At 37.8% G+C, this 18,171-nt stretch overlaps 1 protein-coding gene across 3 annotated transcripts in view; it reads right to left on the bottom strand.

Moving 5' to 3' along the window:
• MEGF10 (multiple EGF like domains 10) overlaps positions 1 to 18,171 on the bottom strand; it is a 157,379-nt gene that overhangs the window by 95,316 nt on the left and 43,892 nt on the right. For all 3 annotated transcript variants that reach the window (XM_081052977.1, XM_081052976.1, XM_081052975.1), the window contains 2 exons: positions 15,308 to 15,409; positions 13,780 to 13,880 (listed from right to left, as the gene is read on the bottom strand). In XM_081052977.1, coding sequence (XP_080909103.1) covers positions 13,780 to 13,880; positions 15,308 to 15,409 — 203 coding nt within the window. The remainder of the gene's footprint in view (positions 1 to 13,779; positions 13,881 to 15,307; positions 15,410 to 18,171) is intronic.

Below are 18,171 nucleotides of genomic sequence, written 5' to 3' on the forward strand. Positions count from 1 at the left end.
CTTCCCCCGTTGTGTAAGACTTTGTCAAAGAGGCCCATTTCTCTCTCGCCACAGCCAGAGTATGGAGTTGTGAGTTGCATGACTGGGGAAAGTGAAGAGGCTGGGAGAGCAGCAGAGAGGAATCTCAGAGGGCATTAAAGGAAAGTAGATCCTATTGTGTTGCAGAGCCCATCAAGAAGCCCCCCTGGGGATGCCTAGTCTGCGGATAAACCCCCAACTGGTAATGGGAACTCCTAATGCTCCATGCACCTCACCCACATACACCTTCACTCTGTGTCCAGCTCTTTGTGCATTCTCCCAACAATGGTGAGAACAAGCTTTGGCGGATGGCTAGTAAGAACATGCAGAAAGCCAGCTCCAATCTGTGGGCCAGGGAGAGACCACAAACCTTGAGCTTTAGCTCCGCCCTTGGGAAAGCAAAAGAGAGGCTGTAAATACCTGACCTGGTGTGTTGCAGGATGCAGAGAAGACATACAAGTTTAAGAATTCTGCCACAAGAGGAAGCAAAATATGTGGAGCAGGCTTATCAATAGGAGGTTTGAGAAAGCCTCAGAATCCTCAGTATAGCTGACAGAAGGTATTTATCTCCCAATGCCAGTAAAGATTAAAGGAGATGACTGCTGCAAATGTGAAGACAGTAGCACAGGACTTCAAGGAAATACGATGCCACCGACAAAACACAATAATCTTCCAGTAACTGACCTCAAAGACATGGAGATCTATGATTTACCTGATTAAGAATTCAAAATAGCTGTTTTAAGGAATCTCAATGCGCTATAAGAAAACACAGAAAGACAACTCAACAAGATCAGGAAAACAATACATGAGCAAAAAGAGAAGTTTCACAAAGAGATAGAAATCACACACATACACACACACAAAAAGAGAGAGAGAAAGAGAAATTCTGGATGTGAAGAATATAATGAATGAAATAAAAAATGGAATAGAAAACATCAACAAAAGAATGGATCAAGCAAAAAAAGAATTGATGAAATAGAAGACAGATATTTTGATATTATCCAGTTAGTGAAGAAGAAAGAAAATAGAATGAAAAATGAAGAAGTAAACCTACATGATCTACGGGATACCATCAAAAAAAGCAATCTGTGAATTATTGGAATCCTTGAAAGAAAAGAGAGAGAGAGTACAGGAAGCTTATTTAAAGAAATAATGGGGGATAACTTCCCAAATCTGGGGGGAGATTTGGATATTTAAATTCATAAAGTTCATAAGTCACCAAACAAACTCCGGTAAGAAGAAGAAACAAGTCATCAAAATCACAAAAGTAGATGTAATATTGTCTCTGTTGACAGATAGTATGATCTTATATAGAGAAAATCCTAAAGACTCCACCAAAAACTGTTAGAACTAATCAATGAATTCAACAAAGTTATAGGATACAAAAATCAATATGTAGAAATCAGTTGCATTTCTATACATTAACAACAAAATATCTGTTAAAGAAAATAGTTCCATTCCCAATAGATTAAAAAACGATAAAATACTTAGGAATAAATTTAACCAAGGTGAAAGACCTGTACATTGAAAACTACAAGACTTCGACGAAATAAATTAAAGAAGACACAAATAAATGGAAAGATATTCTATGTTCATAGATCAGAAATATTAACATTGTTAAAATGTACATACTGCCCAAAGCCATCTACAGATCCAATCAAAACTCCAATGACTTTTTTCACATAAACAGAAAAAACAATCCTAAAATTTGTATGAAACCACAAAAGACCCCAAATAGCCAAAGCAATCTTGAAAAAAAAGAATAAAGCTGGAAGCATCACACTTCCTGATTTCAAACTATATTACATAACTATCAGAATCAAAACAGTATGGCAATGGTATAAAAATAGACACATAGACCAATGGAACAGATTGAGAGTCCATAAGTAAACTCTCACATATATGGTCAACTAACATTTGATGAGACAGCCTAGATTACGCAAGGTAAAAAGGATAGTCTCTTCAATAAATGGTATTGGGAGAACTGGATAATCCCATGCAGAAAACTTAAATTGAACCCCTATTTAACACTACACACCAAAATTAACTCAAAATGGATTAAAGATGCAAATGTAAAACCTGAAAACATAAAACTCCTAGAAGAAAACAGGAAAAAAGTGCCTTGACATTGATGTGGGCAGTGATTTTTTTTGATATGACACCAAAATCACAAGCAACGAAAGAAAAAAAGTCAGACTATATCAAACAAAAGAGCTTCACAGCAAAAGAAGCAATCAATAAAATGAAAAGTGAATCTACTGAATGGGAGAAAATATTTACTCGATGGCAAAAAAATAATAATGCAATTAAAAAGTGGGCAGAGGATCTGAATGGACATTTTTCCAAAGAAGACGTACAGATGGCCAACAGGTACACAAAAAGATGCTCAACATCACTAATCATCAGAGAAACACAAATCAAACCCACAAGGAGATACCACCTCATACCTGTTAGAATGGCTGTCATCCAAAAGACAATAAATAAGTGTTGGTGAGGATGTAGAGAAAAGGGAACCTCTGTGAACTGTTAACAGGAATGTAAGTTGATACGACCATTGTGGAAAACAGTATGACAACTTCTCAAAAGTTTAAAAATAGAACTACCATATGATCCAGCAATCCCACTTCTGGGTATATATCCAAAGGAAATGAAACCAAGATCTCAAAGAGATAGCTGCACTCCCATCTTCATTGTAGTAGTGTTCATAATGGCTAAGATATGGAAACAACCTCAATGTCCTTTGGCTGATTAATGGATAAAGAAAACGTGGTATACAGCCATACCTCAGAGAGATTGCGGCTTCGGTTCCAGACTACTCCAATAAAGTAAATATCAGGCAATAAAGCGAGTCACATAAATTGTGGTAATCATTCTGCAATAGGTAAATGTACCAAATCATCACAGTTTACACCTTAAACTTATACAATGCTATATGTCAATTATATCTCAATAAAACTGATTAAAAACCCACAAGACATTAAAGATCCAAAAGTCTCTGATAAAGTGAAATATTTACAATTACCAGTCTAAAGTTATATAAAAGCAAACTAAATCCCTTAAAGTATTAGTCTCCAAAAGAGATTCCAAAAATTATTCCATCAGGTTCTTGAAAAAAAGGGGGAGGGAAAGATTGGGAAGGGGGGAAGAAGGATTTCGATGATCAAAGAAGTTTGAGACATACCTTTACTCCAGGCATTCCCAGAGCCTTTAACAGACAAAAGTTAATCTTTGAGAAAGGAGATCCAGCACTAAGAATTTCCCAGTCTTACTGGATAATGCAACAGTGAACTCTGCAGTACAAGCATTCAGTAGCTCACAGTAGGGAAATGCAACTCCAGATAATGCCAGGGTCCAAGATTCTGGAAAATTGTTCTCCTCCCCGGATAGATTTCATTTCAGATGGCACACTTCCGTTTCTGTCCTTCAATTACACGCTAAGTATAATAAATTAACTAAGTTGTTTTTAGGCTTAAACATCAGTTTGGCTGCCGTATCTTTAGACTTGCCATAACAATCTTTGCCTCTCGAACGTGCCCCGCTGGCCAGGGAAGCCCACCTTCAGATCGTGCTGTCCTCTGTGATCTAACTAATAAGACTGCTTTTCTATGCGGTGGTTGTCTTGGAGCTCTAGCTGATTTTTTTCAAATCTTTTTAAAGAATTAGTCATCAAGGAAAAAAAAAAGCTACATCTAGAACTTGGGCTATTTCTGCTGCTTAAGGAAAGAATAGTGTCAGTGCGTCTTCACTGGTATCCCTCCAGCATCTCTGTGTGTGGCCCAGAGGGATGTTCTAGGTTTACCACGGGATTATCTATAAAAGTGCCAACAGTTTCTATCCCAGACTGAAAAATGCAAGTTCTGTCACCACCTGGTCATGTCAATGTTTTCTGGTAGGTCACTTAGATTAAAATGTGTTTTTTTTCCATTAATTTTAAATTACTTTGCTCTAAAAAGATTTGAACTGTTGTGCGATAAAAATTGCTTCCCTGTTCTGAGATTTTATAGCAGCTATTATCTATCCCTACAAGGAGGCTGCATAAATTATAAGGCCTGTAAAAATTCTACCTGTCCTGTGAAGACTGCAATGACAGGAACTCATTTTTTACAGATAAAACAGGGATGTTTCATTAACTCCCTTTTGCCCTGTGTCCATGGGACTCTAAAGTCAGGCTTTCTTAAGCAAAAAAATAGGTAGCAGATGTGATTTCCATCTGTTTAGACCAAGACTAGCTTGAACTTATAGTGTTTTTAATTATTACTAAATTCATGGTTTCTGTTTATAAAATCCTAACTAGTGAGCACACATTGGCAATCTGTAAGGCAACACAGGTTTCATGCATTGTTTATCAGATGTCCTATCTTCGCTACTAGCAGAGACCAATGAGCCAAAGTGGAAAACAGACGTTTAGGTTCCAGTAGATGTGTGGGAAAATTGGCATTTCTGCGGGTGCAGTAGGTGGACAAAGGGCCTTTCCCAGTATTTACTGGTAGGTTCCTCTGAACCAAGTCGGGCTCCATAGCAACAGAATACAGGGTCCCTATGGAAACATGAAAAAATCCACTGCCAGTGGCAGAAAGGGCATCACGGGGACGTATACTTAGGGACATACCATCTGAATGCTGTCAGTTCAGGGTCTCTTTGGCTAGCCTAACAAGATTACCTTAGTTTTATCTGTATTCAAAAAGATCTGCTTAAAAGAGTCTATACCCTGAGATGGTTTGAAAATATATAACAAGACCACAACTTTATTATGAAACAAGCTTGTGAGAGTCAAACAAATCTAGAGCAGAAAGCTCAGATTGCTCCCAGATTCAGAGAGAGGCTCTTCCCCTCCTTGAGCCCTCACTGCATTCCTGTAAATCCCCCCCAGAAGCCCAGCTTGCCCGTACACGCAGTCTGCCAAAGGCTGAATCTTCACATTCACAAACGTGGTTCTGGCTCCAGCTCTTTGCATCCTAAAAACCTGAGCCCCAGACTTTTGAGCAGCCAAAGACCAAAATGACATGAAAATAAAGAATTAAATGTGTGCTTCCATCATCTCCAGGTGGAAGAAACAAGTAGCAGCTCCTCCCAAAAGCCTTGCCCGTTTAAAGCAACGCCCCCCCTACGCTTGACCCTGGGGCAACATATGGCTATTGAAAATCTTTTTTCATTCCAACACAAGATTTCTGACAAAATAATCCTAAAGTAGCTTGGCAAATATTCCAGCTCACAAAGAGGAAGCTCATTTTCCTGGGGACAACAGCAGAACCAAGTACATACTAGTACTTCCCAGTGAAACAGAGAAGCTGGGTATAACAGGAGCCCGCGGCCAGGGGCATGATTCAGGAAACTCAGCTGATATCTCCATGACTCAAGAGGTTCCAAATGCTCCCTACAGGATGTCAGACAGAGTCTAATACAGGGATGGGAAGTGTGGGGCAATTGGGCCACCCGAAGACCATGACAGAAATCACTAATGGGTCGCTCTGTTCTCTCTCTCAGCACAGGCAGGGCCGCAGAATCCTTCTAAACACAATGTCTGAGGTAGCTGCTTCCAAGACATGGTACCCTCTCTCCCAAAAGGGAAGCTTTTGGTTAATTCCAATCTAATACAACAGTATTCCAAAACAAAACGAAGAAATAGGGGTAAGTGTATGGGTTGTATGGCAAATAGTCTAATGTGGCCCCCTAAAGTGCTACCTGTATGTGCACCTGTCTCCTGGAAGGAAAACATCCCTGGGTGAGTGAGCTGCATGTGTCTTGAAGCCCTTAACCCCAAATCTGGGCTTAACATGCCTTGCTCACTGAAGCATGACATTCAAACAAGAATTTGTTTGAAATTCTTTGTTTGCAAGAACTATTTTTATATAAACACCAACCACAGTTCTTGTCTCTTATTTGCCTACAGCCAGTTCAGGTTTTCATAAAATTGGCCAAGTTGAAAATCAGCTGTGAATATTTATTCACTGCTATGGTAATCAATTGTCACACTCCTCTTTGCTAAGAACAGGAAATCATATACAGTTCAGTGTGTGGGAGTTAAGGCTTCTTACTTACTGTTCCAAAGTTCTCTTAACGAGTGCCAAAGACAGGCAGGGCACATCCATGGGAACTGATTTACCTTCGGAACTAGCCTACATGGCAATCGAGTGGGTGACCCAGTCTCAAACCTCTCCTATGTCTTCCTTGCAAGACACACTGCCTGCAATACCCCCATTACAGCTTTATTAAAAGTTAGCATTTGACTCCTCCACCTAACAAACATGGGGTAAGACAGTTAAGTCTACCACGAATGAAACAGTCATCAGAATGTTCCCTTCCTTTGCTGTAGTATCCAGCAGGAGAAGACTGGGCTTCTGGGCAAAGGCACAGAAGCTGGACTGGAGAAGGGACCTCTGGCCATGCCCTTGGTCCATTTGCGATTCTGCTGCAAACGGCCATGATTAAAATTATCTACTTTCTCTCCCATCAATCAAGGTGAAGCCAAGGACATCGGAGTGAGATTGTATGGTCAGACTTATCTCCTGGCCATACCTCCTTCAACCAATCCTTCCCACAGACAGAGAGATGCCAGCGTCCCACTTTGCTGCCACTTTTCCTGTGAGCTTTTCCTAGTCCCATGAAACCAAATCTATAGGCAATCTGCATTTGCTAATAGGTTGGGTTCCAAAGTTGTGTTTGGAAATCAGTGTGTGTACCTGCAAACACATTTTCCTGGAGTTCTGATGTTGTAACGAATGGTTCGGTGCCTAGGGCAGCTTCAAACGCTCATTTACTCCACAGCTGCAGTACTGTGGAGATCACAGGTCCAGGTCTCAGCTCGAGCTGCCTAGAGCTCCCTCAATGCCAGAGAACCAGAAATTACTCCTCTCTCCTCAGTGCTCAGAGCGGGGGCCGTGGGAGAAGACAGGAGGCCGCCCTGGCTCCAAACCATCCCTGGAGCTGCAAACAGTTGAGATCTTGAGGGGAATGGAACTTTGGGGTGAAGAGAGAATGGATCCCCATGACGTTGCTGAGGGTAAGGGGAGGGACCCCGAAGGGCCTGGGCCTTTTGCTGATTTGATCCTGGCATTTGCTGTTCAAGTTTCAGTCTCAAACGGTCTCTCCTTTACGAGCACAGAAATCAGCCTGTACTCTCTCCGCTGCCACCTGTTGTGTCCAATCAGCATTTCTCTGGCCTCTGAGAAACCAATCAGTCTCACTTTATCCACCAGCCTGTTCCTATCATTGAAACCGAAACACAAATGGCACTAGGAAATAATACGTCTTAAATCTAAGTGACACAGGACACAACATCTAAAACAGACAATGGGCTCAGTATGTTTCATTAAGGTAGTCGTCAAGGGCCATGTCCTCTGGTACCTAAAAAACTTCAGAAAACAATACAAAGGAATATTATGTACCCCTGAAAAAGAAATCCTGTCACAGGCTACAACATGAAGGAGGTTAAGGATGTTATACTAAGTGTAATAAGTCTGTCTTAAAAGGACAAATACCATATTCCTAAAGTAGTCAAAATCTAAATTAAATATGAAATATGTAAAGTAGTCAAAATTCTAGGAACAGAAAGTAGAAGTAAAAGGTGGTTGACAAGGACTTGGGGAAGGGAAAAAGGAGAATTAAGATTTAATGGGTATAGAGTTTCAGTTTTGAAAGATAAAGTCTAGAGGTCTGTTGCACAACAATGTGAGTATATTTAAGACCACTGGACTGCATACTTAAAAATGATTAAGATGGTACATTTTATGTTATGTATTTTTTACTGTAATTTAAAAATAAATAAATAGATAAATAACTTCAGCAAATTGAAAAGAGACCAACAAAATTTTATTTAAAAGTAAACCAAAAAACCTGAAATGACAAAATTATTTCCTTAGAGGTTAACTATCGTTTAGCCTTGTGAATATTTTAAATTTAATATAGAAATGTGTGAAAGAATCAAAATCTATAGTATTTATAATTTTAGATTTAAGAAGATATTTGTAATAGTTAAAAGAATGTGGCCTTTTAGAATCAAAAGTCAGTCTTCGAATTTATTAAATGTGTAGTGGAATACTGATTAGAAATGTTATTTTAAGGTTGAAATTTTACAAATACAATATTACAACATTTAAGAGAACTTAAGATTTCACCTTATTTGTAAGTTGAACTTACTAGATTTACAAAAAGTATTTAAGCACATAGGACAGTCTGTCAGGCTGGCAGCTAGATTACTTAAAATGAAGATTGAATTTATCAAATATACAGATTCCATTTTAAAAACTTGATGGTGTTTATATTTATAAAACATTTGTCAAAGCCCTTTAATGTATTTGTTAAAGTCTGTGATACTAATGGATGAAACATCTGTATGCTAAATTTAGCTTAAGAAACAATGAAGTTTTTGGATTTATAACTTCGGTAAATCAAAAATTTATTATTAACACTAATAAGAAAGAATCAGAAAAAGAAAATAAGAAAAAATTCATTTACAGTTCCATCAAAAAGAATAAAATGTCTAAGAATAAATTGAACCAAGGTGGTGAAAAACGTGTGTACTGAAAACTATAAGACATTGACAAAAGAAATAGAAGAAGACACAAAAAGTGGAAAAATATTCCATGTTATGAATTGGAAGAATTGATATTGTTAAACTGTCCATACTACCCAAAGCTGTCTGCAGATTCAATGCAATCCTTATTAAAATTACAATATCATGTTTCACAGAAATAGAACAAATAATACTAAAATGTGTATGGAACCACAAAAGATCCCCAATAGTCAAAGCAATCTTTAGAAAGAAGAACAACGGTGGAGGCATCATACTTTCTGATTTCAAACTATATTATACAGCCAAAGTAATCAAAGCAGAATGATATTAGCATAAAAACAGACACATAGATCAATGGAACAGAATAGAGAGCCCAGAAGTATACTCATGCATGTATGGTCAATTAATTTACAACAAAGGAGCCAAGAATATACAATGGGGAAAAGATAGTCTCTTCAATAAATAGCGTTGGGAAAACTGGACGGCAACATGCAAAAGAATAAAACTGGACCTCCACCTTATACCATACACAGAAATCAATTCACAGTGGATAACAGTTTGAATGTAAGACCTGAAACCATAAAACTTCTGGAAGAAAACATAGGTGTTAAGCTCCTTGACATCAATCTTGGCAATAATTGTTTGGATTTGACACAAAAAACTAAGGCAATGAAAGCAAAAATAAACAAGTGGGACTAAAACTCTTCTTCTGCATAGCAAGGAAACCATCAACAAAATGAAAAGGCAACCTACTAAAGAGAGAAAATATTTGCAAATCAGATATCTGATAAAGGGTTGATAAATATATAAAGAACTCATACAATTCAATAGCAAAAAAAAAAAAAATCAATCCAATCTAAAAATGGGCAGAAGATCTGAATAGATGTTTTTCCAAAGAAGACATACAGATGGCCAACAGGGACATGAAAAGGTGCTCATCATTACTAGTAATCAAGAGAATGCAAATCAAAACTACAAGGTGATACCACCTCACACCTATTAGAATTCTTGTGCTCTGTTGGTGGGAATGTAAATTGGTACAGCCATTATGGAAAATAGTACGGAGGTTCCTCAAAACATTAAAAACATAACTACCATATGATCCAGAAATTCCATTTCTGGATATTTATCTGAAGGAAACAAAAACACTAATTTGAAAAGATATCTGTACCCCCACATTTACAGTAGCCAAGATATAGAAACAACTTTAGAGTTCATCAATAGAAGAACAGATAAAGAAGATATATTTCTCTCTCTCTCTCTCTCTCTCTCTCTCTCTCTCTCTCTCTCTCTCTCTCTCTCTCTCTCTCTCCCTCCCTCCCTCTATCTCTCTCTCTCACTACGTAGCCATAAAAAAGAATGAAATCTTGCTGTTTGTAACAACATGGATGGATCCTGAGGGCATTATGCTAAGTAAAATAAATCAGAGAAAGACAAAAATTATATGCCTTCACTTAAGTGGAATCAAAAACAAACAAACAAAGAAACAAAAAAACAAACTCATAGTCACAGGGAACAGATTGTAGGTTGCCAGAGGCAGGGGGTAAGATGAAATGCATAAAGGTAGTCAAAACGTACAAACTTCCAGTTATAAAAGTAAGTCCTGGGGATATAATATACAACATCATGACTATAGTGAATAATACTGTATTGTATATTTGAAAGTTGCTAAGGGAGTAATCTTAACAGTTCTCATCACAAGAAAAAACAATTTGTAACTATATGTGGCAATGGATGTTAACTAGACTTATTGTGGTGATCATTTCACAATATAGACAAAAATCGAATCATTATGTTCTACACCTGAAACTAATAAAATGTTATGTTAATTATATCTCAATTTTAAAAACCATACACAAACACACATATACATATACACACATACTACATACATACCACATATACATATAAATGTACACACACATCTTAAAACTATTTTATTAATCTGGGCATTTGTTCATTAACATTTCTATTTCTCCAAATCAAAAGTAGCGAAACATCAATTAGGAAAGAATAGCAACCCTGAAGGATGAGTAAACTTTAAAGTTCAATTAATTTTATGATCAGATTAAAACCTCATCAAGGAATCATAAACCTCTTCATGTCTAGTAATATTTTCTTTATGGAAATTTTTCTGATACATTTTTTTTTCCCAACCAGATTCTTAAGAAAGGCTTGTAACCATGCTATTCCCTACACTGTCCTTTTCGGTTCTGCCTGCCTGATGCCATCCGTCTGTCTTCTGGATACAGAGCTCGTTACTCACAGTGTACTCTGTGGACCAGCAGCTTTTGCACAGCCTGAGAGTTTAGCGGAAATGCATAATCTTGGGCAGGACGGAGCAGGGGTGGGGAGAGATGAGAGGATGGGACTTGCCCTCCAGAAAGAACTTCTCCGCTACCTAAAGGAGACTTTTTCAAATACAGGTATTTGCATGAAACCATCCTTTTTTGTCTTCTAGGTAAACTGACTACCAAAAATTAAACTAAAATGATAACTGATTCCTGTGTTTCAATTCCTTTTGGTGACTAGAAACAGTTAAAAATGGTGACTGTGGTATGTGCCTAGTTGACAGCAAAACCTAGTTGAAAACGAGATTATGAAAGCAGAACCAGGAATCGTATGCTCTCTCTTCTTCCTTCTCTACCCACAAGGGTGCCTCACCGGTGCCAGCTGTTGAGAGTACAAATGTACTGGAGGCAACTCCAAGAACAAGGAAATCAGGAAAGCTTGATGGTCGTCTGGGGTAAGCTACGAAATCAAGACCTCAGAATGGAGAGATGCAAAATACCCTTCAAGAGACCAAATAGCTCCCAGGCCTCAGAGACTAGACAGTATGCTGATTAAACATATTAACATATCTAAAGGAAAAATGTTTCAGTCTCCTGGGGCAGTTGGTCAGCCAAGAAGTCTTAGAAAAGGGAGCATTTTAGAGGCAAATCCTAGAGGTGTCCATCTCAGCAAGAAGGAGGACACCTTGCAACCTGTCTAGTGTGCGATAAAGGAAAAGTTATTTTCACCATTATAATTTTCAGGTATGATGGTACTAGTAGAATTGGACAGCTTTCTGAGATGGGCTGCCCTATTGAATAAAAAGACAGAGTTTGGGGGCTATGCAAGGCTGGGGCCACGAAATACTGAAACTCTAACTGAACTTTCTTGGATCCTAGCTCCCCACACCAGCTTGCCAGTAAAATCTAGCTTTCCGTGTGCCAGGCCTTCATGGAGAAAAAGAATGGCCAGAAGATGGCCCAAGCACCTCTTCAGGCTCTATGTCACATGATCAATCAGCATCCTGGCTTTATATGTAATTCCTATGACCTTGTTTAATAGAAATGAATCCTGGAAAATAAAACTGCTCTCCCAGTATGCTGACAATTGTGCTTATAAATTTAAACACTGGCAAGGACACCAGCCAGCCAGGCCTCCCCACTCTCCACTCTGTGTGCACTCAGTGCTTTCCTCTGAAAATGTCCCATCGTCCTGGGCCATAGATATCAGTTCATGATTATTCTCTAAGATGTTTGGTTATAAACATGTACTTTTTCTTATTGGTAATCATTATGAATCAAAGATATGCAAACTAAGAAAAAATTAGCAAAGAAAAAATTGGCACAGGGTATAAACAAACAAATATTCTCATACACTGCTGATGAGAGTCATAAATTGGAAACACACCAAACATCTTAGAAATATGTGTAAACCTCTGACCCAGCAATATTACTTTTAGGAATTTATCCTTACCTATTAATTGAAGATATGAACAAAGATTTGATCACAGTAATGTCTTCCAGAGCAGTCAGTTCATAGTAGGTAAAACTTGGAAATCACATAAATATTCAATAGTTGAAATTGGTTAAATAAATATCTATAATGCAATAATGCTGACATTTGCAATATGTTACAGAAGTACATTTACTGACCAGGAAAGACATTCACAATGCATTTTCAGTTTCTTCTTTTTGTTTAGTTACACTTTCTAATTTTTTTTTCAATAAACAGTAATTATCATATAGAGTCCTGGTTCTAAATTAAAGTTGAAGACTCGTCGCCATCTACATAAAGAATAGAATCCAGGGATTGAAAGGAGGAGGACAAAGATACTGGTCCAAGCCGTGTGTGTGTGTGTGTGTGTGTGTGTGTGCACGCGTGCATGTGCATGTGCGTGTGCGTGTATGTGTGTGTCTGTAAGAGAGATGTTCCATTGACTTGGATCCAACTCTTGGTGACCCCATGAATGAGTGACATCCATCTCAATAGCCCTGCTCAGCTTCTGTAGACTCAGGCCTTTAGCCTCTTCAATGGAGTTAACCCATCTCGTATTTGGTTTTCCTCTTTTCCTGCTGCCTTCTCTTTCAAAGGAGCCTCAAAAAGATATAATGGCATATCCAAGGTCACCAATCTGAGGGGGGGCACAGTCAGTACTATCATCCAGCTCTGCAGATTCCTAAGCCCAGATGTGTCCAATCATTCCTAGTGCCTTCAAATTAGAGCAGAACCTGTCTCTCTCTATGCTACTCAACACCAGTGTCTCAGCCCAGAAAGCAAAGGTGCCCCTCTAGCTGTGGTTGAGCCAAAATATTTGAATAAAATCATTTTTAATGATCTGTCTTCTACATGTCCTATACACAATGGTAAGAAACCTCAATTGCAAACTGCACCCCACAAGATAATCTAGGATTTTCTGAAGTGTTTCATAAAATATCAAATTTCTCTCAATGAATTGGTGAGATGGGGAAGGGAAGGGAAAAAGAAAATGATCGTGAAAAAAGAAGGTCTACTTTGTGACCCAGACTTAGTCATTTCGTATTGTGAAAGCTCCTCTACTTTTAATAAGCCCCATCATCCTATGCACCAGAAAAGAACATGTTGGTCTCTCACAAGTTGACTCAGGACTCTGGTCAGCTGCTGCAAGAAAGTTATATCTCTGTTGTCTTGTAACCAAAATCTAATGACCAATTTCCAAAGAGACATTTATTGAAGAAGTGTAATTAACATTGCTGCATCTGGCCTTGAATCATCTTCCTATAACCCCTGTTTTCTCCTCAAGTGACATTCATTTGGAAAATTTTGATAGGACAGAGGGACAGAGTTAATGCTTCCCCCTTACCCAGACCAAGAAAGCAGCCAAGAGTCAAAGGGAGTGATCCCAGGTGCTCATTTCGGCTGCCATTTCGGCTGCCATTAATAGATGTAAACCAGTACTGGGAAAAATATGTGAACCTTAAAGGGATGAAGGTTTTACTTACGGACACACATTTCCCTGCTTTCATAAAATCCAGGACAACACTGGGATTTGCGTCTATACATAGTTTTTTCCCCATGTCGATAGGCTGTCCGATAACTGACTCTATATAGAGGGGGAAAGCACATTGTTAGTTCTTTTGACCTGCAATTTGATTAGAAATAAAGAATTTACATTAACACGAAGGAGCTATTAAATATAATAAAAGTATGAAAAGCAAAGCACTCCAAGATGATAAAGAAGAAACATGGAATATATGTCTTGACCAATATTATGCTAACTCTTACCAATTTGCTAAGAATACATTAATATTGCCCATTTAAGCCAACTTATACTTTATTTCAAGGGATCGGAAGTTTCATGACTTCCTTATTTCCCTCATCTTGAGATATCTTGAAAAGCATTAGTTTCAGATATGACACTTATCTAATCATCATTCCCTTACATATATTTTAAAGGAAGAATTCAGAGAATTCCTGTAAAAGTCTGTGACAATGCAATCTCACCTGACTATAAAAAAGCATGGTAAACAAGAACCTCACATTTAACTAAAGTGTCATTCATTCACTGGTTTGTATGTATTAGGTTGGTGCAAAAGTAATTGCATTTTAAAAGGTTAAAAATAATTGCAAAAACCACGATTACTTTTGCAGTAACCTGATATAACACATGTTTATTGAGCACTTACTATATTCCGGGCACTGTTCTATGCACTGGAGAAATAGCTTACAGTCAGGAAAAGAATATAAAGTCTTGCCCTCAAGGAAATTACATTCTACTGGGCAAGACAGACCCGTAGAATTTAAGTAAAGATACTCATTAAACAAATATATCCTATAATGACTGGTAATGATTAAATGGTGAAAAAATAATAAAGCCCGACTAAGGCAATAGAGTATGAGAGGAAGGGATACTAGTTTAGAAAGCATAGTCAAGGAAAGCTCATCTGAGGAAATGACATTGCGAATAACATCACTTAGTGCAACATAAATCAGCAGGGGCCATACTAAACCCATGACTTACATCGCTATAAGTATTTTATTAATGTATCACGGTTCTCTTTCATGTTAACATTAATACTTAATTTATTTTGTTTTCTGTTTTCACACTTCTAGAAAAAGTATGTGGTATACATTACTTAAGTTGAGGTCGAATTTAAGTCAGCCTACATCGAGTCAGATGTTCAAGTAGAAACATATGCTGAGATATGTTTCTTGCTACCCGGCATGTCTATATTTAAGAGTGGATCTGCTTATTTTGCACAACCTAAAAGCTGGATGAATTCTTGCTAATCAAAGCATGGTAACCAGTTGTCATTTTCTCCGTAACCTCCTCAAGGGCACGGACAACCTTTTTGCTTTTCTGTGTCTCCTGTGATTTGGAACCAGGCTAGGAAAATAGCAAGCACTCAGGAACAACTCACTAGAAGAATGGATGCATCTGTTCAAGTATTTAATATCTCTGTTATCAAACAGAGATATGTTATCCTCTCCAGTTAGCCAAACTCATAAATATAGCTGAGCTTTCATTACCTGTGTCGAGTACATTTAAACCAGTTCAGAATATCAGTACAGCTAGTGTAGTAAATTTGATCAAAGGGATGCGGGTAGGACTCTTGCACAGTTACTGAGTAGCTGAAAAGAAAAGGAAAGATAAGGAATCAGTATTTCTCTTTTTTTACATTAATGATATATTGTGTACAAAAAAACAATCATACGCTCCATTATCTCCATTTGCAGCTACACACTGACTCAACAGAGAACCTCCATGTTTTCATATTTTTATTTGAACCCCAAACGGACCAATATTAATCATATATTTTATAAAAAAAACAAGAGTTCACACTATAAACTTCAAAAACAATTCTTTTTTACTACCCACCATAAACTCTGTCATTCCGAAATTTCAAAACATATCACCATATGTTTTTTCTGTATTTAATTCCAACCTCTTACCCCAGGGGTTCAGGAATAAACAAAACGTGTCACAAAAAAGTTTTCTGTCTAAGTCTGCACACAAATAATAAGGGTAATCAGCAATGAGACAATTTGAGTATTCATAACAGAGTACATTTTGCTACTGATTCTGGAAGATCAGAAAGAGCATATTTCTCGGGTTGAAACATGGAATAATTTGCTTTTGTGTGCCTACTCTATTTCTCAGGCAGTGGAATACATACAACTTCTAAATAAAAACTACAAAGTCTTTAAACCCAGTTCTAAACATATTGCTGAGACAATTAGCCTGAAGTAATCATATCAAACCTGCTGCTACTTGAGCAGCCTGTTTCCCAATACATTCTCACTAACAGCTTCTTATAAAAGTAAAAGCATGTCCTCCTTTGGACCTAAAAGTGTGGGTGAAAAACATCCATGAAATATAAAGAACATTCAATGCTCAGTTCCACACTTCTTCACGGTAAAGCAATCTATGACATGCTCAAGAGCTCTGAGTTCCTACCTCCAGGAAAATCTGGAGAATTCTCTTTTCTAGTTTATTTTCTTTTCTTTAAAACTCTTAAAGATTTCCATTAAAATCTTTAATTCACACTAGCAAATAAAATGGGCTACAATCACAGACTCACTTGCTGCAAATCAATAGCCCAAGTTTATTAAAAGGAAATATCAACTAACTAGAGAAGGTAGGGGGAAAAATGAGGTTGAAATTCCAGCATGAAGAATTCAGGTTAGATAGAGGGCAGAACCTTCTCAAGTGAAAAGCTATGTGGTGTCGGCCTCACAAACAGTGGGCTTTCTTTCCCCATCCGGTCTCTTAGTCATTATGTACTTTGGCTTCAATAGGACTTCTGTGTTCATTCTCTGGGACGTGGCAACTTGATTTCTAGGTAAACGCAGGAATCCTCCACAAATCTTTGCCAGATGCAAATAGGCTCTATTGAAAAGATCGCTGGATTAGAAGAAGTCAAGGTTATAATCTTGATCTGTCACTGAGAAACCGGGCAACCTTCAGCAAATAACCTCACTTCCCTGGGTTTTGATTATTACATCTTAAAACCAGGGAGTCAGAGACGGTCTTGAAGATCCATTCCCACCTGACATTCTGAATTTCTAACATACATTTTAGATGACTATTTCCTGGTACTCCAATAGGTGACACCTGTTGCTACCTGCAAGAACAGGTTCAGATGAGCACAGAGTATGCAGTTGCCTACATTTGTAACATAACTCCTTTTGGGTGGCCTCTATCAAAATATAAATGTTTTTGGAATGAATATCACATTAAACTATCAATATTTTCTTCAGACCTAACAAAAATCTGAGATTCAGGTTTTTGAAAATTCTAAGGCTTCCTCGCTAGTTTTTTTCCCCCTTCCTACCCTGGTGCTTGTAAATAACTGAATTTTGAGGTCTGCAGAATTATTTCTCCATTCCACTTCAAGTGAAGAGCAAAGAGAATGAATGTCCTCTGTATATGGAACTGCTATATAGGTGCGGTCCTACATTACCCGTGAGCAAAATAGAGCAACTTTCTCTTTTTAAAATTTATTTTTGTTTTGCAGTTACAGTTGATTTTCAACATTATGTTAATTTCAGGTGTGCAACATAGTGATTAGACATTTATGTAACTTACGAAGTGATCGCCCCCATAAGTTTAGTACCCACCTGGCCCCATACATAGTTATTACAATATTATTGACCATATTCCCTATTCTGTACTTTACATCCCCATGACTATTTTGTAACTACCAATCTGTGCTTCTTAATACCTTCACCTTTTCCACCCAGCCCCCTTACCGCCCCCTTTCAGAGGGCAACCATCAAAATATTCTCTGTATCTATGAGTTTGTTTCTGTTTTGTTTGTTCATTTATTTTGTTTTTGAGATTCCACATATAAGTGAAGTTGTAAAGCATTTGTCTTTCTGTCTGACTTATTTCAATTAGCATAATATCCTTTAGGTCTATCCATGTTGTTGCAAATGGTTAAGATGTCATTCTTTTTTTATGGCTGAATAATATTCCATTGTATACATGTACACATGTTCTTTATCCAATCATCTAAAATAGAGCAACTTTCCACATGTGCTATAGGAATGAAAAAGAAGCCACTCTAAATGAATGCGAGTGGGGGGGGGAATGCATGCTACTAGGCTCTACAGTACTAAATTTAGCTTAACTGAATTAGTTTGTTGGAACTAGACCTGATGCAGTATTCCATAAAATTCCAAAGGCCATGTTATGTTGTTAAGGTCTGAATGCCTTATAGCAAAAGTGATCATCAACAACAACTGGATCCCGGCCAAACACATCCCATTCGATGTGGGTAGGGGAAGTTACTCCACAAGAATATGTGAAAAATGTTTTCGCTAATTTCTAGCAGCCTAGAAGATTGCTTAAATAAGAGGAAATGTTCAAGTCCAGGAAATTCCTCTTGCCA

This window comes from Rhinolophus hipposideros (assembly GCF_964194185.1).
Source record: "Rhinolophus hipposideros genome assembly, chromosome: 7".
Classification (NCBI taxonomy): Eukaryota; Metazoa; Chordata; class Mammalia; order Chiroptera; family Rhinolophidae; genus Rhinolophus; species Rhinolophus hipposideros.